The 22,897-nt window shown below is 47.5% G+C and overlaps 7 protein-coding genes across 7 annotated transcripts; 6 read left to right on the top strand and 1 right to left on the bottom strand.

Moving 5' to 3' along the window:
- Positions 1–825: 825 nt before the first annotated feature.
- Positions 826–1,498, top strand: F4822DRAFT_89311 (fungal hydrophobin). The gene is made up of 2 exons (XM_051464131.1): positions 826–977; positions 1,100–1,498. The coding sequence occupies exon 2, from the start codon at positions 1,177–1,179 to the stop codon at positions 1,477–1,479; it is 303 nt and encodes a 100-aa protein (XP_051308775.1). The 5' UTR covers positions 826–977; positions 1,100–1,176; the 3' UTR covers positions 1,480–1,498.
- A 941-nt stretch (positions 1,499–2,439) lies between these two features.
- On the top strand, positions 2,440–3,555 carry F4822DRAFT_421805 (uncharacterized protein; the record flags this gene model as incomplete). Its single annotated transcript, XM_051459831.1, has 1 exon — positions 2,440–3,555. A coding segment is annotated over exon 1 (511 nt), but the record flags the coding sequence as incomplete, so codon positions are not given.
- A 1,277-nt stretch (positions 3,556–4,832) lies between these two features.
- F4822DRAFT_434926 (uncharacterized protein) lies at positions 4,833–6,240 on the top strand (the record flags this gene model as incomplete). Its single annotated transcript, XM_051462097.1, has 5 exons — positions 4,833–4,964; positions 5,025–5,152; positions 5,207–5,306; positions 5,363–5,501; positions 5,558–6,240. The coding sequence occupies 5 exons, from the start codon at positions 4,833–4,835 to the stop codon at positions 6,238–6,240; spliced, it is 1,182 nt and encodes a 393-aa protein (XP_051308773.1).
- Positions 6,241–7,821: 1,581 nt separating this feature from the next.
- On the bottom strand, positions 7,822–10,783 carry F4822DRAFT_89260 (acid protease). Its single transcript, XM_051464130.1, has 2 exons — positions 9,570–10,783; positions 7,822–9,438 (listed from the first exon to the last, which is right to left on the bottom strand). The coding sequence occupies exons 1-2, from the start codon at positions 10,071–10,073 to the stop codon at positions 7,924–7,926; spliced, it is 2,019 nt and encodes a 672-aa protein (XP_051308772.1). The 5' UTR covers positions 10,074–10,783; the 3' UTR covers positions 7,822–7,923.
- Positions 10,784–11,882: 1,099 nt separating this feature from the next.
- On the top strand, positions 11,883–13,857 carry F4822DRAFT_421801 (glycosyltransferase family 8 protein). Its single transcript, XM_051459830.1, has 3 exons — positions 11,883–12,940; positions 13,002–13,594; positions 13,654–13,857. The coding sequence occupies exons 1-3, from the start codon at positions 12,364–12,366 to the stop codon at positions 13,687–13,689; spliced, it is 1,206 nt and encodes a 401-aa protein (XP_051308771.1). The 5' UTR covers positions 11,883–12,363; the 3' UTR covers positions 13,690–13,857.
- Positions 13,858–16,337: 2,480 nt separating this feature from the next.
- Positions 16,338–19,094, top strand: F4822DRAFT_89227 (uncharacterized protein). The gene is made up of 5 exons (XM_051464129.1): positions 16,338–16,765; positions 16,864–17,798; positions 17,897–17,981; positions 18,036–18,719; positions 18,789–19,094. Exons 1-5 carry the CDS (start codon positions 16,465–16,467, stop codon positions 18,992–18,994), a joined length of 2,211 nt encoding a protein of 736 aa, XP_051308770.1. The 5' UTR covers positions 16,338–16,464; the 3' UTR covers positions 18,995–19,094.
- An 800-nt stretch (positions 19,095–19,894) lies between these two features.
- Positions 19,895–22,386, top strand: F4822DRAFT_89171 (uncharacterized protein). The gene is made up of 6 exons (XM_051464128.1): positions 19,895–20,274; positions 20,333–20,695; positions 20,750–20,931; positions 20,992–21,172; positions 21,227–21,828; positions 21,897–22,386. The coding sequence occupies exons 1-6, from the start codon at positions 20,199–20,201 to the stop codon at positions 22,107–22,109; spliced, it is 1,617 nt and encodes a 538-aa protein (XP_051308769.1). The 5' UTR covers positions 19,895–20,198; the 3' UTR covers positions 22,110–22,386.
- Positions 22,387–22,897: the final 511 nt, after the last annotated feature.

The raw sequence follows: 22,897 nt of genomic DNA, 5'->3' as shown, positions 1-22,897 counted from the left end.
GCGGCTCTCGAGGCTGGTATGCGCCTTGATGCAAGAAGGGTAACCTTCTTTTCTAGAACTGTGGCACTCCTGGTGTAATGGACGCCACACGATACTACACGATGGCCAGGTAGGTTGTTCTCGAGGTTGGCAGCTAGTGCGCGACTCCTTGTCGTTTGACCCCTTGCAGCCCGCATTATACTATTCTCCTGTCCCTGCTTTGCGGAGGCCGAGTACCGTCTTATAAGCACCCTGTCTATAGTCGAGACGTTCGACGATATGCTATTCGTCGTCATGGCTTCCAACCGACGTGCTACCAGGCAACGGGATGCCTCCCCGATCACCTATGTCACCTCCTTACAGCTCATCTTAGGTGGTACCTTGTTATTGTCGTCAAGGTAGTAATTTCCTTGCAAATTGCAAGAGCCGCGAGCATAGGGCTGTAAAGGTACGCGTTTCATACGAAGGGAAGGTAGGTTGCTGCATGAAGGATAAGTCGTGGCAAATGAACCCCCCTCAGCGGCAGTGCAAGATAGTAACTCAAGCTTGAGCCCGGTGAGCTGGACATCGGTCTTGACTTCCGCATGGAGAAGTGAAGCTTATCCTCATTGGCCATCAAGCTTGGGCATGAAGCCTTTGTTTGATGTCACTGCTACCGGTACTGTAATAATCCCATGTCAGAGTGATCAACAAGATATCACCTCGTTTCGTAATGTGAGGTTATAACAGCTCATCTTAAGATCCGCAAGCTTGTCCAATGCAACCGAACATCCCGGGGTCTTGGTATAGTAGCTATTACGCTGAAGCTCGTACCTGGCAAAGCCCCATCGCAAACAAAGCGCCGAGAGAAGCTTGACGGTCCCGGTTCTCTTCGTCATCGCATTTCCTCGATAGCCACTGACGAAGCTTTAGACGAGCAGGATGGAGACGAGTCAAAGAACCACACAGCAGGGGATAGGAAGACAAAGTGTATAAATCTCCTGACTTTCCTCCCGAATGTAGGTTTCGATCTTCAGTCTTCTACACCAGACAAAGATACCTCCGCATACCAACAACGACAAAGCCTTTTCCCAAAAAGACCTACCTAGCTACTTAGCAGCTTACTCTCGCTCTTCCAAAGTCTTTCGCTCTTAATTCTCTCGCTCAGAGTTTTAGCTCAACAATCTACCTACCTATAAACCAACCAAACCAGTCAAAATGAAGTTCTCCCTCGCAGCCGCTACCGCCATCTTCGCCGGCGTCGCCCTCGCCGTCCCAGCCGCCGTTGAGCAGCGCCAAACCTACACGCCCTGCTCCGGCCTCTACGGCACAGCCCAATGCTGCGCTACTGACGTCCTAGGCGTCGCAGACCTCGACTGCGCTAACCCGCCGTCGACACCTACCGACGCTGATAACTTCAGCTCCGTCTGCTCTGCTATCGGCCAGCGCGCCCGCTGCTGCGTCCTGCCGATCCTCGAGCAGGGTGTTCTATGCGAGACCCCTACCGGTGTCGACTCTTAAGAAGCTTCTACATCAATAACTGCCTCCGCCCGTCAATACTATGGGATAGAAAGGGGTTTAGACCACATGATACACGGATAATGATAGGGAATTGGGGGTTTATACACACACCGGTTAGGACTACTAGGTCTGAGGGAAAAGGTGTAATGTATAGTGTATAAGTTACGGGATGGAATATGGATACAGCAGCTTATGATATACGGAGCTGGCAATGTGTGTATATATACAAGGGCCTTAATATCAGAGCAACAATTCTCGTCATTTATGCTTCGTTCTTCACTAAGTGTTCATTTAAGCTATGCTATTAGCTTGTTTACTATGATTGGTATTATTGTCTTAGTAGTACTAATGATAGCTCGTCTTTGTTAAAGCTCCCCGAGCTCTTATTACTATTTGCGCAGACATTACGATTGTGTCGATCCGTTACGTAGCAACTGGGCCACCAACAAAGGGCTTGCCTAAACCAACTGCAAAAAAATCCCACATTTGTGCCCCCACGCGAAACCCGAATTCAAATGTCTCAGCCCACGGAATTTTCGTTTTAATAAATACTCGCTGCTCCCGTATGCCTCGAAAGCGAACACGGTAACCAGCGCATGTGGGGCCGTAACGCTAGTTTGACGGCGTTATGTTACGGCCTCCGTCCGGACAGGCTATGGGATTACCTGCGACTTTGAAGTGATCAGAGGAGCTTATGAGACGTCGAGAATGCTCACACTCTTCCAAACCCCCCATTCTAGGAACAGCCCACCGCGAGGAAGAAGAAATAGGTCTCGGCGAGTATTCCGTACTAGTGTCATTAGTGTCTTGCTGTTTTGTCCCTTTTGGTGATACCAACCCTCCCACTAGAGCGCAAGCGCAAGACCCTCAGTGACAATGATGCCATGAAGATGTAAAGCCTATATAAATTGTCTATGATGATTATCCGGACTGGATTCTTGTCTACGTTGGACGTCAAGAGCGCATTTTGCTTAAGGCCTATCATGTTCGAAGTCTCTCGGCCTAGCACCATAGGGCGGCTAAGTCCCTAGTTGCGGCTCCCTTTTCTAGGGGTACCGTCATGTCTTCGTCAATTACACGTTGAGAAGCTTGGCTCGATCAAATGCCGTCACTAACATTCATTCTAGTCCCATGACAAATATAAACCCCCAGCAGGGCTCATACATTTGGCTTGGAAAGTATTCGTCGAGTAAGGTTGTACACCCTCTTAAACTAGGTGAATACGAATATCATCGTCCTCTACAAGGGCAATTTATCATAGGAAATTGGAAAAAATGCGTGCAAATCTGCTTCTCATCGGCCTAACGGCGGCTACGACGTCGACCACTCTCGCTGCAACAGTCCTGGCGTACGCTCCTGACAGCAACGAGGTCGCTGCTCGTCAGGTTCTTACCTCGTTTTCCGATACTGTACCATTGACTACGAATTCGGATTCATCATCCGCTACAGATGCTGCGTCTTCATCGTCATCCACCGACTCGTCAGGATCTTCAGCGACAGACTCTTCGTCATCTGGAACCGATTCCTCCGCATCGTCGTCAGCGACCGATAGTTCTTCCTCTTCATCCAGTTCGGGGGATTCTTCCTCTAGTACTATGTCGGGAAGTGATTCATCTAGCATGATGGACTCTTCGAGTATGAGTATGAGTATGAGCGACAGCTCTACGGGCGAAGGAGCATCTTCGACTTCGGGAGGCGGAGGATCGACCGGTCTTGCGCCGAGGGCTACTGCCGCCCCGGCTGCCGGTGTGGCGGCTGCTGCTGGGCTAGTTGCCGCCGCTCTGATCTAAGGCGTATTCGGTCCTGTGATCATTGGTATACGGCAGGGAATTAAGAGGGGTCGAGCAAATTTGGACATCACTCATGGCGCTCGTTAATTGGGTAGTATGGTCAGGCTATCTCCCTGTATATAGACAAAAGTCGGATGCGCTCATTAATGGTATAAGATATTGCCCTTGACGACAAGTGCAGAATTGTTAGTGCGAACATGATATAGGTGCTTGAATCTCAATGGTCGTCCTCTCGCGACTGACTAGCTGGTGTATAATGGTGAATAGCCACTTCGGTGTAGATTCGGTGTCTACCCAGGAAGATCGTCTCCAAAGCTTCTTGAAAAAAAAAAAAAAAAAAAAAAGAACCCACATACTTACTAGACATGGTATCCGAAAATCTGGTGGCAGTTTCTCTGGAAGTTTTTGATCTAGATATACAACTTGAGATTAATGGCCATGGAGACAGGTTCAAGACGTGGATAAATGCTAGGGGTTGTGGTGAAAACTATTATAAATAGATATCCTCGAGGAAAATAATCCTGGGCAAGACAAATATCGCCGCTGTGGGGGCGGGTATTCCCCTTTCACCGTATGGGGCTTTCTGGAACACATCTGTCTTCCAAACCATAATCTGTTCGCATTCTACTCTGTCAAGAAGCAGATCCATTCTCTCGGATATGCGTGCCGAAAGATAATGTGATGTAATTAGGTTCACTGTACTATATGAATAGTACGGAGGTGGATATTAAGGTTCGTCCTCATCGAGATCAGATCCCGTCCATACGCAGGGAATATACTAGCGGAAGTGTACAAGCTGGATATGTCCGGGTCATTTCCGAGGAACCTCTACAGTAATGCCAAGAGATCTCAGGTGAAGCGTTTGACCATGCGTAGATATATAGGCCGACTTGGTTCTGAGCCAAGACATCACTGATTCGTGCTGTAGGTGATTGTCTAGGGATCCTAAGGTATCGCTCCCATTCATCTTGTGCAATTAGGGAGCGGATATGCACAAGCCTCAGCCAAGTACAAAGAATATTCGCGAGATCCGAAGGACTCTGAAGTGGATTTTGCTAGAATATATGTCGAGTATTTGAAAGAAAAGGCGTGGAGTTGTCCATTTCCAAGAGACCGGGCCGCTAACTAGACTTCCTAGCTATGAAAATGCCAGAGTCATTAGTCTCCCACGTGTTCTGGTATGGAGATCTCTCCATAAAGTCGCCCATGCTATATAGCCGCTTCCTAATTGCCGCCTGCTTGTTTCCCCTTCTATCCGGTCTCGGTGCGCGATATAAGACCTGTCCCTGTTTCCACGGAGCATTTACACCTAGCAATAAACGTTCTCGGGGTAAAGATTCCGAATATCTTTTCGTTGACGACTTTGGTGGTCGTGTCGGATCGTAGACTCGCTTCTTCTTAGGCCACACTATCTCCAGTGTGTTGGCTATGTGGCTCTTAGAGTTTGACACGAATTCGACTTCTTTTCGCCTGCGGAACGCCTTTGTTGGTATATCTGCAAGTTCGCACACTTAAGGATCATGTAGCGCCTTGAATCCATCGAGCTTCCCTTGTTTGTTTACTATGGCAGCGGTCGAGGATTTCATCCTGTTAGGGGTGGGCTTGGCAGTCATTGGCTTGCGAATGTATCTTCGCATCATAGCGGTCGGATGGAGAGATATCAAGCCTGATGACTACTTGATAGTCTTGGCAGGGGTAAGTTATCATAGTTGTCTCGGTGATCTTGGGGGACATGGTTTGTTGATACTTGAGCAGCTTGTATACTGCGGCCTTTCGACATCTACATATATCGGACTTGACAAATACGGTGGTCTCTCGAATGATGGGATGACTGACGAACAGCGTGAGACGCTTGATCCTAGAAGCAAGGAATACACACTAAGGTACGCGTTGCTTGCTGTCAATTGACGGACCATCAAGAGTCTAACGTCTGACAGAGCTTCCGGAGCTAAACTCGAAATCGTGTCCCGAGTTCTATATGCGACAGTCTTATGGTTGACGAAAGGATCCATGCTGGCATTCTACCGTCGCCTCACGGTAAGTACCTTCTATTACCTAGGACATTCTAATTAGCGTATTAATATTTTCTTTAGGAACGATTCGGACAATACGAGACCCGCATACGTGTTGGATATGCTATCCTCGTAGTTACATGGTTGGCCGACCTCCTCATTACTCTACTTAGCTGCAGACCGTTCCGCGCGAACTGGCAGATAAACCCTGATCCAGGTGGTAAGTTATCGGACAGAAGCTCGGCCATGCTAAGAGGAGTACTAAATATATTACAGGAACATGTCATCCAGCTACTTCGCCGTATAGCCTGTTTGGTACGCTTAGCTTCAATATCATCACTAGCTTGTACGTGTTCTTTGTGCCACTCCCGATCTTATGGATGGCCAATATCGAAATGTGGAAGAAGCTGGGGCTCATTCTGTTGGTCTCAGCGGAGTGCTTCGTCATCGCGGTCGCTATTCTTCGTGGATACCTGATTACTGCGACCCCCATGTCTGGTGCTAGACAGGCTAGTCGATGGGCGTACCGAGTCTCTTTTGTCGCGATTGTCACGACGAACCTTCCGCTCTTCTTCCCACTACTATGGCGATTCGTAGCATTAATGGTTACGGTAAAGCCACACGTACGACACATAAAAACAATTACAACGTTCGAGCGCACGAGGTTAACGGGTCGGGGACATGGCGATCACCGTCTGGCGGGCACTCAAAACACCTTCACGAACTCGAGCGGCTCGTGCCCTAGTGATCAATTGGGCATGGGGGATCTCGGGGTTGACCTTGAAAGTGTTCTTTCTACCGATGGCCGATACCGTAGAAGTACAGTGGTGTCTATACAAGAAGATAGAATTGGACCGTGGGTGGAAGAATCATTTTGGCGAACCACTGCGGCGTATCATCACGTCTGCGCGCATATTAGACGCGAGTCGTCGAATGTCTCAGGATATAATGAAACTTAATACCAGCACATATATTAATTACAACTTAATTTGCGCACGAGGAACACAGAGCGCTGTTTGAGAACTAAAAATGTTAATGATGTTTTACGGAGATACAACCACGGAAATAAAAACCAGGCAGAACTTTTGGCCCCCAATCCAATGAAAAATATTTTCCTGGTTAGGACTCCTCGGATCCGAAATAGTGGCCGACGTAGCACTGCGTCTCGCTAAGAAAAGCCTTGCCCCAGGATCATTCGATATTTGGGTCAAAGCCTGTTTGGTCTCCATACTTGGACTGTGCCGTTATTATGCAGATTTTAGATCTCTGAAATGATAAAGTGATTATGTTATCACTTTAGCAAAATTGCTAGGACTTTATCTTGGTGATTGTTTGGTCAGTAACCAGGCACCGAAATTATTGTGAGGATTTGCGTCCCTGGTTGTACGAACTGACCAATGCAAAATCGAAGCGGCATAATAAAAGGGGGTCATGGCTGATACCACGCCCATAACTTACATGATCGTCCTAACTTGCATGGGTGAGGCAGATTTTGCAGGGAATGGCGAACAGAAAAAAAAGCATTGAGCGAGAAGTTGTACTGTACAAAGAGAGCGCGTCTTCTAGGTATCTATCTACACGCACAAGTGCGTTTATAGCAGCACAATGATATAAAGCGCCTGTACATCTGCAATAGCAGCGACGACCCAATAGTGGATATAGTCCGAGTTGGCCTATTCCTATTTCATTACCACTGCTCCGGTGGTGGTAGACGCCAGGCGCTTATTTCATCACTCAATTAAGGCTGGTGAATGCTTAATTCATGTTGGCGTATTTTCGGGCTGTGTCTTACCCGCGACTAGCTTCTAGGTGATACAAAAAGGGCGTTTAGAAGGTCAGACGGCCTGCATAGGTGCCTACCCGGCTTGTGTGCTGAATTATCATACAAAACCCGATCTGGCGGTGACACGATGTCGATGAGGTACCCAGCGAGAGAGATGCGGCACAGCTACAGGTTGATGGTACCAGCAGGTTCATCCTTAGCCGGTACCTACCTAGGTAGGTAATTACCATTGCTTTTTGTATCTACCTCGGTAGCTTGCGGGATATACTGTATACTTTATCTACGCCTTGTCCCAACCACCACCCATGGGCCCAAATGATGACTATTATCGAGTCAAAAACATCAAATACATCTAGAACGCATTTCCATATTGCATCTTAACCTACAAATTGCTCAATATATGCTCTCTTATCTAGAAGTACCTAAGTAGGACACACATAGTCGTAGAGATGTAACAAACAGACCTGAACTACAATGCAGTCATGTTACGAACAAAAATAGTATATAGCAAAAGATATATAGGTGGTATGCGTGCGCACATGCATTTGTGGTACATCGCATGTCCTAGAATAATACCCTATTACTGCAGTATTCCGTCATATCAGGAACTCCCTCTCCAACCAGATGGTATCAAAACGAGTCCCCCCAAAATCTGACACGCATATATATCTCTTAGCGTAGACGTACAGATCGTATGCAACAACTCCAGAACTGGGCAAGGAAAGGTGAAAAATGCCCTAGAAAAGCTACATAGAAGATGTATTTTACAAGGTTGTAAAAGAAGTTTTTTGATGCCCAAAATCTATTTCCCGCTTTCTCCGTAACGCCTGTGCTGCCTGCTAGATTGATGTTGCTCGTATCATCGCCCTTGGTGTTGACCTTGTGTTGGTGATTGGTCTACAACTTGCCCTGGTGAATGTGGCGTCTGCGGCGGTACATAAGTCTGCTGCGGCGATGTTTGATGATAGACTTGAGTGCCATCAAGTAGGTGGGGGTCATATGTTGTCGACCCGGGCAATTCCGTCGGTGTGTTACCCACGGCTGCTAGCTCGGAGCTATTCGATTGACTGTATTGTGTAAATTGTTGGGGATATTGTTGTGGATATTGCTGGAGGAATTGTGGAGGGTATGACTGAGGGTATTGTTGATATTGAACGTATCGCGGGTCGTACATCATTCCGTTTGGTGGCGACCCCGGCGTGACTGTTGATGCTTGTGTCATGCCAGGAGAGCTTGGGTTCTTAACCGGTGCGTAATAGCCTTGAGATGGTCCATCGTGAGGATTGTATGCTGTGGCAGGCGTGGCCCCTTCAGCAGCTGCAGCTGCAGGTGTGTTACGACGGCGTAAAAAGAAGAATGCAATGGCGCCGATAAGTGCTAACCCTGCAATACCGACACCGACACCGATTCCTGCCTTGGCTCCTGTCGAGAGACCGGTCGTTTGAGCCCCAGTAGCATCTTGACTAACTGTCGCACTGGGGGCGCTCACACTAGCGGAGCTGCCTACCTCATCGGGCGAGAGAGCCTTCCATGATCCGGACCACGATTCTTTCCAATCATTTGTGCTCGCTTTGATTGAGTCTTCATTTTGAAGTTCCACGACAGACGGAGCAGGGACATTAGGACCAGGTGCCTGAGCCAGCCACCAGGATTTGGTACCCCAATTTGCACCTACGAATGCATCTTGCAAGAAAGCACGGCCAAGCGTGTACGACTTAGATGGTCCGGCGTAGCAGGGGAAATACTGCGTCGCCTTCTCAACTAATGGAGCAGTTAGAGTCAAATTTAGATGCCGGAAGGGAACCGAAATAGTAACGTTCTTGGTGTTCGAGCCACCAAGGAAAACAAATTCCAGGACGGAAGCCGAGTTGACGATTTGAGTGTATTTGGTGTCGTCGGTATTCCAGAAGTATAGACCGAGGTCTTTGTTATAGGTCACGGGCAGCTCACTGGCGATTGCGTCGCATGTTGACTTGGGAAGCGACAAGTACGGAGAGCAACCGTCGACGGATACCTGGATACCCCCCGAATTGATAGAAGAATTGCCTGATGAGAGAAGACCGTCCTTAGACTCAAAATCCCAGGGTGATGATCCGTCAATCACTCTGATACCGACATCCTTTAGGCTGATCGCTTTCGTGTAGTCTTCTGAATATGAAAGAATGTCTCCTACTACTCGGTTCTGATCATATCCTCCAAAATAGAATGATCCCGGCATTCGAGGGTTTGCCGAACCAATGTGCATGCCAAAGGAGTTAGATGCGGTTGTGTTTTGAGCCCATAAATATCCAGGAATCAAACTAGCGTTAATGGCTGGTCCGTAGCTGTTGGAGAAAGACTGGTTGACCGTCTCGGGTGCTCCTATTCCCAGGCACTGTAGTAACCAAGGTTAGTAATTAGTCCTCGAAGTAATCTTCTAAGCAATAACTCGGTTCGGTTCGCTCGATATTCGAAGTTCCGAATCCCAGTATGAACTCAAAAAGAAAAGGTCTTGATGTTACGTACGCCCACACTCATAGGATACCACTGGCCATTCGGATATGCCATATATGACGAAGTCAATAGCGCCAACGAGACATTCTCTATCGTAGCACCATTAAAGTCCATCGTATCAACCCACGACTCTGTCATCTCGCCCTTAACGTCCACACCTAACATATAATCCGGATTCGACTGGAATGCAATGTGGCCTGTGGATCCCGTGCTGTCTAACTGCGACTTGGCGTCATTGTAAAGTCCGGCCTGGTTAGCATAACACGGAATTGTCGTATTATCATTACAGTAGTCGCTAGTAAGGAGGAAACTTTGAAATTCTCGTCCCGGATACATCGATATCTTCTGATTGCTTCCTAATGTCACCTCTACCGCCGGCCAAGGGCCATCCGGGCCAAACATCGTGTCCGACCATGATGCAGCTACAGGTCCCTCTCCCGCCTGAACTGGTTGAAGTAATGCTAGATAGGAAAGGAGCGAAATGGGTAAAACGAGTGAAGAGGACGCCATGGTCATGGTTACAAGCACGCACAGAAGTGCTGTGCTAACGGCACACGATTCTGCGGCTTAGTGCAAGACGACACTAAGGCGTCGCGATCGAGAGATGAGAAAGAAGAAAACTTGACATCAGAGAGGGAACGTGAGAAAGAACAGAGGATAGGTCCACCACTACCATATTGACTAACGAAAAGGTCCCTCGACCGGGGACGAAATCCGCCTTGAGCAGCACATAGTATAGTACAGTACATCCATCACAGCACGTGTAAGTACCTAGCTCAGGGGTATAAGGATCCATGAGCGCTTATGGAAGGTCGCGACCAAGCTTTTTTGCTTTCTAGGCTAGGTCGAGTCCTACGCTACTGCTGCGATGAACATAAGGATATGAGGCTGTGGATCGTGAGACCTGTCAGGGCCGTGTATCCACTGTCTCTACCGCTATACGGCATTGGAAGGATTCAAATGCTGGAGAGCCCCTAAGCTTGATTTAGGCAAGACCTGCATCAGCTCCCGCTGACGAAATCACTTTTGATGGAATCCGGTCGGTATGGCTGCGCCCCTTTCGTGCTGGCCTAGGAGACCCCCCTTGAGATTTCCTCTTTTTGTTAGAAGAATTAAGATCTATAGCTAATTAAACCACCGCCACTGTATTTTCACGATCAACTTTGCGTATAGTTATCACGTATATTGTGAACGTATACCCACCTAAAAAGCAATAGATGGGGAACTTTGCACAAGTCCCGCGCATGTATCGACCTTTTTTAATTACTTATACGCTAGTTTCCGGTGAGGCTAGGGTGGTAGACGGGTTGATGCATGGACTTTGACCTTTTTTGGGCATCCAAATATCCACTCTGAAGAGGATATGCTGCATCTTGTTGATATGTCCTAGAGTCCGATAGGGCTAGCAAGGATGAATATTATTAGAGACTGCAATAGCGCTGTTGTCACCCCAGCAATGCGCTACATGGACACTAATTGGGTAGAATGAGGGATTCATGACCCGTGGTAGTGTGCTAATTGCTTTGGCTCCTCCTGAGCTGCCCAGGTGCTGGACAACGCGCGAGTAAGGCGAATAGCGAGCATCACGTTGCTTAATAACGAATGAATGAAACCGACCCCGAGTTGAAGATGAGAGTAGACGCTCGGCCTATCAACGAGTATACTTACTCATCTTGAGGTATATCTTGAGGTATAGTGCGACGAATCCAGGTTTCGAATTTCGAGTATCGTTATAGCTGAATTCTGTAGATGATTTTCAGCGGTTACGGGTTCGGGTCCGGGCTGTCTTCAGAGCCCTGGGGGCATGACATAGTATTGTACAATATTACCTACCTAGGTATGTAGGCGAATCCTTCCAGCAGGTGAAACTTCATGCGGAATATTAATGGGCTGTGTCAGCTTAATAACCCCAATCATACTAATAGCCAATTAAATAACAGAACCGGGAGTCAATGTTCAGTGTCTATAGTAGAGAGGTTTGGGGGCTGAATAGAACCTTGGAAGTTGATTGTGACATATCTCTCCCTTACCTAGGTTGTGTAAGGCAAACATTTCGTATAATATGAACTCGTTTAATTTTAGCGATAGAATAACTCATAAATGGAGGTTTAATATACCATGCCACACAGTAAGAATGGTGAGTCTTCGACCGTGAAGTTGAGAGATGGTGGTTGTATTTATTATAGTGATTGAATAATGTTGTAGAGTTGAAGAACTTGGAATACGGGGAATATTAGGTACATCTATTTTACCTCAAGCACTATATTATAGCGCCTAATCTACCTAGGGTAAATCACATGTAGGGGAGCCTAATCCGAATAACATCCGGCTCTAGGCAAGATCGATCGCCCAGAATTACGTGTACAGTAACTGCGATACGGCGTAGAAGTAAGTACCCAAAATAAAGTAAAGTACTTCGACTAATGATTCAGCCTGATCGGAACTTGAACTTTGACCTGCACCAGCAAATCTACGGCACCACCTTTTTTCTTTCTCTTCCCATCGCATCCCTCCCATCCCCATACACATCCACATACACATCCCATCCTAATCTGCGCCACGATATAGTGGATACGCAGATGCGTTTTAATCATCAAGCTGGCGACTATTCGCTTACCTGACTAGTCATACCATTCTTTTGCTGGAAGACACTCTTTTTCCAAATGAGCGTTGTTTCATCATTTAGTCGGAATTGATTCCTGTCTCTTTCGGCGAATCCTCCCCGAAACCGAACTTCCTCTCCGTTTTATCCTCTTCGGCCGCCGTCGTATCCTCGATCTCTTGTCCCCCGAGCATTTAGTTCAACATGGCTCCGCTCTGGGGCTCTTCGTGGTCCTCCACCTGGGGTTCTTTATCTGGATATAGCCAAGTCCAAAATGGTGAACAGAATACGGCGGCCACATCTAGTACCGACTCTTCCCACCTAAAACCCAGTATCGGCCAAATCCTCATGTCGAAGCGAGTGCGCTATGCCGCCATCTCTTTCGCTGCCTTTGGCCTATTCTTCCTTGCCTTCCGAAACTACGATCGCCTACCATCTATCGAGAGTTTCCGAGGAGGAAATGCTGCCGCTGCCAATTCCAAATCCGACTGTGCTCCTGCCGTTATACCGACCTACGAGGAAACCCAGGTTAACTGGTCGCGATACGCATATACGCAATATGTCACCAATGCTGCATACCTCTGTAACTCCGTTATGATCTTCGAGACTCTGTTCCGGCTGGGTAGCAAGGCCGATCGTGTTATGATGTATCCCGAAACCATGATGGATCCCGCTGAGACGAACCCGTCATCGGAAGATGCTAGGTTGATTGTGAAGGCTCGTGATCAATACAAAGTTAAGCTAGTACCCGTTTCCATCCAGAAACGTGCCGGTGGTGATGGTAAGTCTGCATAAATCTGTGCCTATTCCTATATGTTTCATCATCTAACTTCGAATCCAAGCTACCTGGGCCGAGTCATTCACCAAGCTTCTTGCCTTCAACCAAACCCAATATGAGCGCGTCCTAAACGTCGACTCCGACGCCACCATCCTTCAAACCATGGATGAACTATTCCTCATGCCTCCTTGTCCCGTCGCTATGCCCCGTGCTTACTGGCTCTTCCCGAAAGACAAGATCTTGTCATCCCAACTTATGCTAGTCCAACCAAGCGCAGTTGAGTTTGACAGGATTATGAAGAAGATGGAATCTGCCGGTCGCAACGATTACGATATGGAAATTGTGAACCAGCTATATGCTGATAGCGCCATGATCCTCCCACACCGTCCCTACGATTTGTTGACGGGCGAGTTCCGTGGCGATGACCACCAGAATTATCTCGGCACCGACCGGGAAGAGTGGGACCCTGTTGCCATCTTTAACGAAGCCAAGTTCCTTCACTTCTCTGACTGGCCGGTGCCTAAGCCATGGATTCAAATGTCCGATTCGATGCGCCAGGAGAAGCAACCGAAGTGTGTGGAGAAAAATGGCCAAGAGGATTGCTCGGCTAGGCAACTATGGAATGGATTTTATGACGATTTTGCACAAAGGCGTTCGGTAAGTCTTGGCACCTATAGTTCACTCATCACATTACGATATACTAACTTCTCTATTAGGATGTTTGCAATACCAGGAAGAAGGGCAAGCGATAAACAAGTTCAACTTGTTGTAATTATGTTGTTTTGCGTTTTTGGTAATGAGAAAAAAAAGTCCAGAGTTGTATATTATGTGGCATGACGTGTTATAGATACCAGCATCAAACCACAGTGGTGCGTTTTTATTCTCCCATTAGAGGGCAATTATATTCAGCGGTTTCTGCATTTTCTGTTATTCCATGGTGATACTTGACGTCCTAGACTAATGTTGCTTATGAGTGTCTAACAACTGATTGCGTATTACTAACCGTTATATCACTGCATTTTAATAATAGGGGCATCATCGTGGACGACAGTCTCGATTCAACAATAGGTGAGCCATATCACAGCGATCACTAAGTATTTATAAATTCATTATGGCAAGAAATAAACGCTCCAATTCTCCATTTATTATGATTATCTAGTCACCGACGTCTCGAATTATTGTCTCGACTTGCACCAAGAGTTCGAGAATGAGTAACGTCCACTCCTCATAGATCAACTCAGCTTCTCTGGCCCCGTCCGTGTATAATCACATTCAGTTGCCATCTAGCTGCCCCAAGATACCTTGCCACCCTTCCAAGGGATAGGTGTTGCGCCTTTGCCGTGAGTATAAGAATCGCTATCCTTCTTACGCTCTTCCTCAAGCTTGCGTTGCTCTTCTCTCTTGCGGCCTTCGGCTTGGCGCCTCTTCTCCTCTTGAGCTTTCTTGTCGTCGGCCGGTATTGTGGTGGGTGTTAAGTTGAAGTTGGTTAGTAGTATAGTTTATAGAAATATGGAGAATATCTCAGAGATAGTCTGGTGTTCGCTTGGAAGTAGTGTATTGGTGATGTGATATGTTGAATTGTTAAGCCAAGTGTCCTGCTGCAAAAGAGAAGAGTGTTGGGATTGTTATATCCATTTTCTCGAGCAGCACAGATGTGCTGTTATGTCTCCCAATCGCTGTTGGATCACAGTATGATTGTATTTACAGTCTCAAAACACGTCAACGCGGGAGGATTGGACTCGGGATGAGTGACCAAGGCGCCTTAACACGTTACTCGTTGTACATCGTTAGGAGTTTGACGTCCGAGTCCAGATATCTTGCATTATGGATACGCGGGTGGCCGTAACAGTATTCATATTGCTGGCTCCTACCCAATAAGCTGATATACAATGAGTTACGTCAAGATCGATGTGCAGCAGGTTTATCCATTATCAGGATAGTAGTCAGTCGACACGTGAGCATGTATACAATCATGTTTGTCTCTTTATGATTCATGGGACTCAACTACTAGGTCAACATAGACTTTTAAGAGTCTGACCCCTTAACGATGAGGTAACTATCTAGACAACCTTAGGTAATAAGGCTACCGTATGGGGTTTATCGTAACAGTGGATATCCCCCACTGAGGCTCTTCGGTATATAAATCGAGCTGAATCTGCTGGATAGCCACGTGGGACTTAAAGGCACTGCAAGATATAAATAAATCCTGGGGAGCTGACCGAAAGAAGCTCTTTACAGCATGTTAATAGAACGTCAAAGAAACCGCATCATCTAAGGAATTGAGAGTTGCATGAGCATCAGCTATGGCTGTCTTGGCTTCAATTGCATGTTCCGGGATATTTTGTGTCGCGTGATGCTATGCCGGTAGAGCCTCGTGTTCTGTTCATGGAAAGTCCGTGATTCTCAGAGCCGACTCGTGCCGCCGCTCCGATTCCGGTGGTGATAGATGAGGGAAATAAGTTAAGCACATTGGGCGCTCCTTACTGCCTCATGAAATGCAAAATTAGGTTTGTTATCCCCTATACATCGTATCATCTTTCGGGTTTAACTTTTGGCGTAATCTGCTAACGGGTATACTCGCGGAGGAAGGAACAGGGCCGATTCGATTTTGACATCAACTGGATACCATTGGTGGTCGCACGTGGTGTTACGTATTAGGTAACTCATGCAACCTAAAAAAAGCTTCTAAAAACCACACCACGATAAAGTTTCTCTTCATCTTTTTCTTTTACAACTTCTTTTTTCTCTTGTATGTTTATCCTACTAACGGCAAGCTGAAGCTACACACAATGCGGGATATAACGGTTACTTCGGAGTATACCGAAAATGATCGGATGGAACCAATTGGACAATCCGTTATTCGGCGCCCTCGAGTTACACGTCTGGCGGTCAGCTGAATTCCAAATTCAAAAGGTATCGGTTAGACCGCTGTATTTATCGAAGTGCAGTGCATACAACGGGAAAAAAAAAGATAATCTTATCGGTATGTAGACGTCTTAATCCAACCAAAAAAGCAAATCGAAAAGGAGGGGTGGCCGTGATTCGCTGACTCCCATGTAGCGCGTCACATTATATCTAATAGTTGGCCAAGAATTGAGCGAACCAGGATGCTGGATTCAGGGTCTCCCTCGTCTAGCCTACAGCGAGCTGACGATCACCTGAATGGCTACCATCACAGGAAGTCGAAGGATTGCGCACCGCATTGAGAAGAGAGCAAAAGTGAAAATTAGGAAGGTGAGCACATGAAAGTGCCGCTCTGTCGGATCTGAAATTAGTCTAATCAAATTTTCATTTACATAAGACATCTACGCATCGGAAACAGCCCTGATCTTCCCAACGGTACCCCGGTTGTTGAGAGGGCTTGTTTGTATGCATGTTACCTAGTCCGGTTTAGTTCAGGCATGTGCGGCCTATTCTGCCGATAGAGAACTTCGCGCAATTCAGCCCATCAGTACCATATCAAACAATTACGTTTGCCTGGTTGATGTCGAACCGCGCACAAGTACGACATCTCTCGACAGTCGGTGATGGCTATCGAAGTCGAGGAACTGGTTATTCAACCATTCCGGGAAGTTGTGGAACGTGGCAAAGAAGCCGTCGCTAATGCCGAGGCGGAAGCCAAGGCGGAGTCGGAGGCGCGCGGCGATGCAGACGAGGATAATGAAGACGATGCCGATTCTTCCGACAAGCATGATGTGACGGCCATGCTAAAAACGGCGCGTGCGCTAGTCAAGGAAGGCGAACGGGCCTTACAGAGGCTAATGCCGCTATGGAAAGAACGTGTCGACAAATATGGCGACGCGTTTACGGAGGCTATGCGACAGAACGGTAATCCACATTTGCTTTCACTACACGACTTATTTAGATGAGTCGCTGTCACCTTGTCATTCGGATTTAGGCTAGGCCAACTAATGCGTCGATTATAGATCAGATAATCGACAGCCAGAGGCGGTTGGAAGATCTGCTCTATGACTTGGATGATTTCGTCGATGTCGATTCGTTTGACGCCGAGAGATTTGCCGAGGTCCAAGCAGCATCCAAGGCTTTCGCTCTGACTCTCATGGAAACTATTAGGAGACTCCATATCGAAGAGACTGCGCGGCCTCCATCCCCCGATCCTTCGTGGATACAACAACTATCACCCCGGGCTCTAAATACGAAGGGTCGTTCCAACACTGGATCTATTACCCCTGCAAGGCTCAGCGAAAATGCTAGTGCCAGTGGTGCTAATACCCCGGCCAGGCGACCGTCTAGTCCTGACATCCTAGGCGCGGAGAGGGATTGCATTAGCCTTGTATCCGGACCTCCTACCGCCGCACCTCCGAATTCGAGAACATCGGCTTGGGTTAGCGAACAGACGACAGCCGCTAAGTTATGGCCTCGCAACAACTCGATCCCCGAGAACGACTATTTTGTGGCGCAACCTATCTTCAATAATCTCGATAGTGTCGCTTTACATGGTCAAGAGGCACCGACGCCGTCTGTTCCGCCCCGCAGTCCAGAGACTTCGTACAGCAGACTATCCTGGTATACTAGCACTGGCAGTTTTACCTCGGGGCCAAGATCATCGGTCCAAGTTCCTACTAGCGACCAAAGGACGACTTCCCTTGCGAAACTCATGTCTGGCCCTCCCGAATTCCGTGAATCAAGACAGCTTAAGCCTCCATCATCGCCTATTGCGCTTGTCTACGAAGATGGCCTAATACCTGCCGACGAGCTCTTCGTGTCACGGGCAAACTCAATCTCTGGCTACCAAATAGGGCTCGATAGCAGTCTTTATATCCACAAGGGATTATGCTCGGGCGCGTTGACATATCGGGTCAAAGGACGCAAAAGCGCTACTAGATCTGTCCAGGAATATGTAAGCAATCTACGTCACATATTTGTATCTATTTATTCATATGATATATACGAGAATGTTGTTAAAACCATGGTTTTATACTAATCTTAAATGGATAGGGGACCAGACGCAGCACCGCCCGATGCACCGAATGCGAGTTCGCGCAGAGCCTATTGGAACTAGAACTTGACGTCGCGCAGGATCGTAAGAAACCCCAAACCTAAGTTGGGATGCCGGACTGACGAAATGTTTTTGTAGCGACTGGCAATTTCGAGAAAGCGGGGGTTCTGTTCCGCCTCCGTTTCCTATACAAATCACACTTGATATCGAGTTCAGCCTTCACCATGCAATTCGGCTGCCTGTTTTGCGCAGAAAAGGGACAGACGGTATATGCAGACGACGCAACGGTCTTTATGACACAAGAACAGCTATTCAAGCACTTGTCACGTCACCCACAGCCTCTTCCTGAGATTCAAGGGGTCACGGTCTTATATGGTCAGGTTTCTAAGGAAGACCCTAATGCCGAAGACTACGACCTTCACTTTCCGAATCCCCCCGTTGCTAGTATCCTTCCAGATGCGCCTACTCTCGCAAAGCTCCCATCTGCGATAGCTATTAAGAGCCATATTAAGCGTTATGGGCGAGATCTGGTCGATCCTGATGGTAGTCCGGATCAGGTTATGAAATTTTTGGAAGGGGCTCGAATTGTAGGCGTTGAATTCCCGGAGAAGTGGAAGGGTAAATGGTGTACCGGCTGGCATGATGGCCAATGGGGTAGTTTCCCCACGAAGAATATCACGCTGGAGCGACCTTCAATCGCTCCCGGAGCAACCCCAAACGCCGAAGGAATGTTCGTTACGACGCGCTGGAAATGGGAGATTAAGGATACAACTCATGGGTGGTTACCGCTCGACAAGGATGAGACATTGTCGAATGTTACATGTAAGCTCCGAGCTTATACTCCCTTTGGTCCTTAAAAAATATCAATGGCTAACCATACTTTATTTATAGGGATTAGTCAGAACGATTGGTGCTGGCATGGGACGAAGAAGAATGGCAAGTCGGGTCTCTTCCCATCATCACATGTTAAGATGGAGTCGCTGCGAGGTAGCCATGAAGGAGATGATGATTCTGCGACAAAAGGCAAGAAGGCAGGGAGCTTCAGTTTACCTACCATCAAGATGCGAAGGATGACGATCGGAAGTTCCACGTCCTAGCTGTTTCGAAGTTACATGGGGAGTTATGGTTTCTACTGGAGTGGTCAAGGGGGTGAGGCGTTCGTTCTGATAGTTCTGTGTTCTTCTGTGCAGGTGCTTAAGAGGGTGATATTCATCAATGCTTACAGGTAGAACGATATCTTAGTATTATACCCTCGAGGACTATATGAAAAAATTAATATCCCTTTAGTTGCCTTCATTATTTTGTATCAATAGCCATGTACCTAAGTATGCATCTAGGTACCTGCGAGCGTGGAATAGGCCCCGCACCTCCACGATTGCTTACCCCTACCATGCTATCTAGGCGTTTGGTGCCCCACCTATGAAATAAGGTCGTGGCGTTGGGAAAGTACGTACCGACGCTAAAGCAGAGGCCCTAAAGTACATATGTATCGGATATCATGACATCACCGGAGCTTTTATTCCCTGCTCTTCAGCTCTTGGTTACTTCATTTATACCAATTTAGAGAACGCCGCTCCAGACCCAGCCTTGTTGCTTACCTACGATCGAGATTCTAGCCGCATGGAAGAAGCTATTGACTTATTCTATTCGATAAAGAATAGATATGTTCTTTTCTACTTTGAAACTAGTTGAATTCGTCGTTTGAACTGTTCGATATGTACTTGGATTCTGACGTGCCACAAGTTACATATGTACTGTAGCTACTACGTCATATTTGTATAACGCAATGACCACATTTGTACATGTGGAAAGCCTTAAACGGGCACTAAACGTTTATACTTTGGAAGCTTTCCAAGCTTGGAGAACGTTTCTTTATGATCGTTGAACATAAATTCGTATCATCCCGTGTAATTCATATAAAGAAGGTACTTGCATAAGTGAGCAGCCTTGGAGGACTGGAGACCTTTAATGCACCAATACGTCTTCTAAGTACCTTGAGCTGCCTGACCTAAGACGGGATTGACAGGTCTAAGCTTGTGACGGTAAACAAAAGAAAACAGTGACGTGATACATTTTTATAATTTCCATCATCATCCTTCATCATCATACATTCTTCAACTCCACTGACCTTTCTTCCCCTTCGCCAAACAAAACCATCATCGTCGTCCTTCCTATTACTCACGATAATTGTCACGAATTAATACGAAACGAAACACGATTCATTCCTATCAACTTAAGAATATTCGGGGCCAAGTATACAAAGAAAACAGCTAGGAATTGATTATTAGAGCTTAATTCGTCATGAGGTGGCTCTCCGTCTTCTCCCTCGGCCTGGCGGCTGATGCCGTCGTGGCCAGTAATTGGTTTAGCAAAGCAGGTAAGTCACATTCTTGTTCAAGTTCACCTATATCACCTGCTAACGTGTTACACTGTAGCGTACAACAAATGGCATGAGACGGAACTAGAGCGATGGCTCTCCGATAATGATATCCCCTATCCTACACCCGCTGACCGCAAGGATCTCGAGAACCTCATCCAAAAGAACTGGGACTCTTATGCCGTTGCTCCCTACAAGAATTGGGATTCCGACAAGCTTACATCGTACCTACAATCCAAAGGTGTTGAGACGAAGGAGTCGGCCAAGTCCAACAAGGACGCGCTTGTTTCCCAAGTAGCTAACACCTGGTATGAGACGGAAGACAAGGCTCAGACGGCTTGGACTGATGTACATGAATGGATCTTGGATACTTGGACTGAGAGTTCCTTGAAGGCGTTTGCTGATAAGCATGGCATCCCAGGTAATAACACCCACCTTGGTATTTGTCTTGATATATGGCTAACTTGATATACAGTTCCCCAACCACGAACTCGCGATACTCTTCTCCAGAAGGCCCGAGCTAATTACGAGACGATAGCGAAGAAGGCCGGAGAGACCGCTTCGTATCCTGGTGATTGGCTGTATGATTCTTGGTCTGAGTCTGACTTGAAAGAGTGGCTCGATACTCATGGTTTCCCTGCTCCTCAGATCACTGAAGTAAGAATACCCTGTAGTCCACCAAGTAGGGGAAATGTTGTTGCTAACACAATTTTATAGCGCAACAAACTGATCGCCTTGGTTCGTCGCAACTCGCGTCTTGCGTACTTGAGATTGCAAGAGCAGAAGGCCTCTGCCTCCGCTAGCGCCAATGCTGCCTACGCTACTCTCACGGACAAGGTTATTGATGCTTGGAGCGAGTCCCAACTCAAGGAGTTCTGCGACAAGAACGGAATCAACGGTATATAATCCTTCCCCATCCCTATTTCACTACTCTAACTAACACAACCACTAGTACCCCAAGGCAGCAAAGTCAACGAGGTCCGCGCCATAGTCCGCAAGCACCGCGCCGACATCCTCAGGGACAACGTCTCGGCATCAGCCTCGAGCGCTTTCGGCGCCGCTACCAGCAAAGCGGGTAACCAATACGCCAAGGCGACCAATGACGCCAGTCTAGCCGCCCAAGATGCGTTTAACTCAGCCGTAAACACCTGGTCCGAGAGCAGACTCAAGTCATACCTCGACGCGCGCGGCGTGCCTGTCCCACAAGGCTCGAGGACAGATCAGCTCCGCGCTTTGGTGCGTCGAAATGCGCATAAAGCAGCTCACCCGTACGGCGCGTGGACATGGGATGATCTATCTTACGAGAACCTCAGGCAGTACCTAGCGAACAGTGGTAACGCTGCCGCGAAGAAGGTCGGCGAGAGTAGTTCCGCGACACGTGATGATTTGGTAGATGCGGCACAGTCGGCTTACTCGTCTGCTTCGAGTGCGGGTGGAGGCTCTTATGCTTCGGCTACGAGTTATCTTTTGCATGCTACGGAGGCTGCCAAGAAGAGCACTTTTGATACGTGGAGTGAGAGCGAGTTGAAGGCTTATTTGGATAGTTATGGTGTTGTAAGCTCACCCTACCCTATTCTATCCTCTGAATTTAATATGTGATGGTACTGATGTTATAATCACAGCCCGTTCCCCAAGGCTCTACCGTCAACGAACTCCGTGCCGAGGCCCGCAAGCAATCGACATACTTCAAGTACGGTACCACGAACCCCGCCAGCACCGCCTTCGCCAAGATCGGCGAGAACGTTAAGGACGCGTACCAGTGGGTTGTGGATCAGCTTGGTGCTGGATCCGAGGCTGCGAAGAAGAAGGCTGGTGATGTTAAGGAGGAGTTGTAAACCGTCTACTTCGCATCTTGCCATTACGGCTTTACGAAGCCCTAAAGGTGGGGTGAAGTCTTCAGGATATTGGCCGTTGAGGGTATAACCGCCCGGCTTGTACACTTTACGGATTGTGTTTCCCTAGGAAGAGAAACACCTACGAAACAACAGACTCGATAGGGTCACGTAAAAGGGGTGTATGGATACGATTGATTTTTACTTGCGTTTATTTCTCTGAGGTCGGTATTAAGGGGCCGTTATGTCTTGCATGCACGTTTTCCTTTTAAGTACCTAGGTAGTGTTGCACCAGGATGAGAGAAGACACGAGGCGAGGAGATAGCATAACGCTTGCTTTGCTAGCTAGTTGGGTAGCTTGACTGAATAATTGAGATTGTGCAATTAGTTAAATCTATGGTTTCGCCCAGAACATAATAACGTCATTTTTGACTAGCGGAAATTCATGGGTTTGTGCTGGCGCTGGCGGTTTATATTCCCCGCAAGGTGTCCCGCATACGGCTGTCGTGACCTGTTCCCTCTGCAGCCGATGTAGAGCTCGGAGCTCGGGATAGAGCATGGCGATTGCGTCCACATCTAGGTGGGTAGAGATACGGAGGCGACTTAAGTCATCAACCTTCTCCGGCAGAGCAATCCTCGTCTTTCCTGTTGTAAGTGAGAAGTATGTAGGGCTGTCCTCCCGCTCGGATGTTAGCCGAAGTAACTCTCAAGTATATTACATTCCTACTTTTGGACCCGAGATCCTCCCCCCTAATAGTAAACCAAGTATCCCCCATAAAGTCTTTCATATA

Source organism: Hypoxylon trugodes (assembly GCF_022578975.1).
Source record: "Hypoxylon trugodes strain CBS 135444 unplaced genomic scaffold F4822scaffold_12, whole genome shotgun sequence".
Lineage (NCBI taxonomy): Eukaryota > Fungi > Ascomycota > Sordariomycetes > Xylariales > Hypoxylaceae > Hypoxylon > Hypoxylon trugodes.
This window is presented reverse-complemented; position numbering and strand designations above follow the sequence as displayed.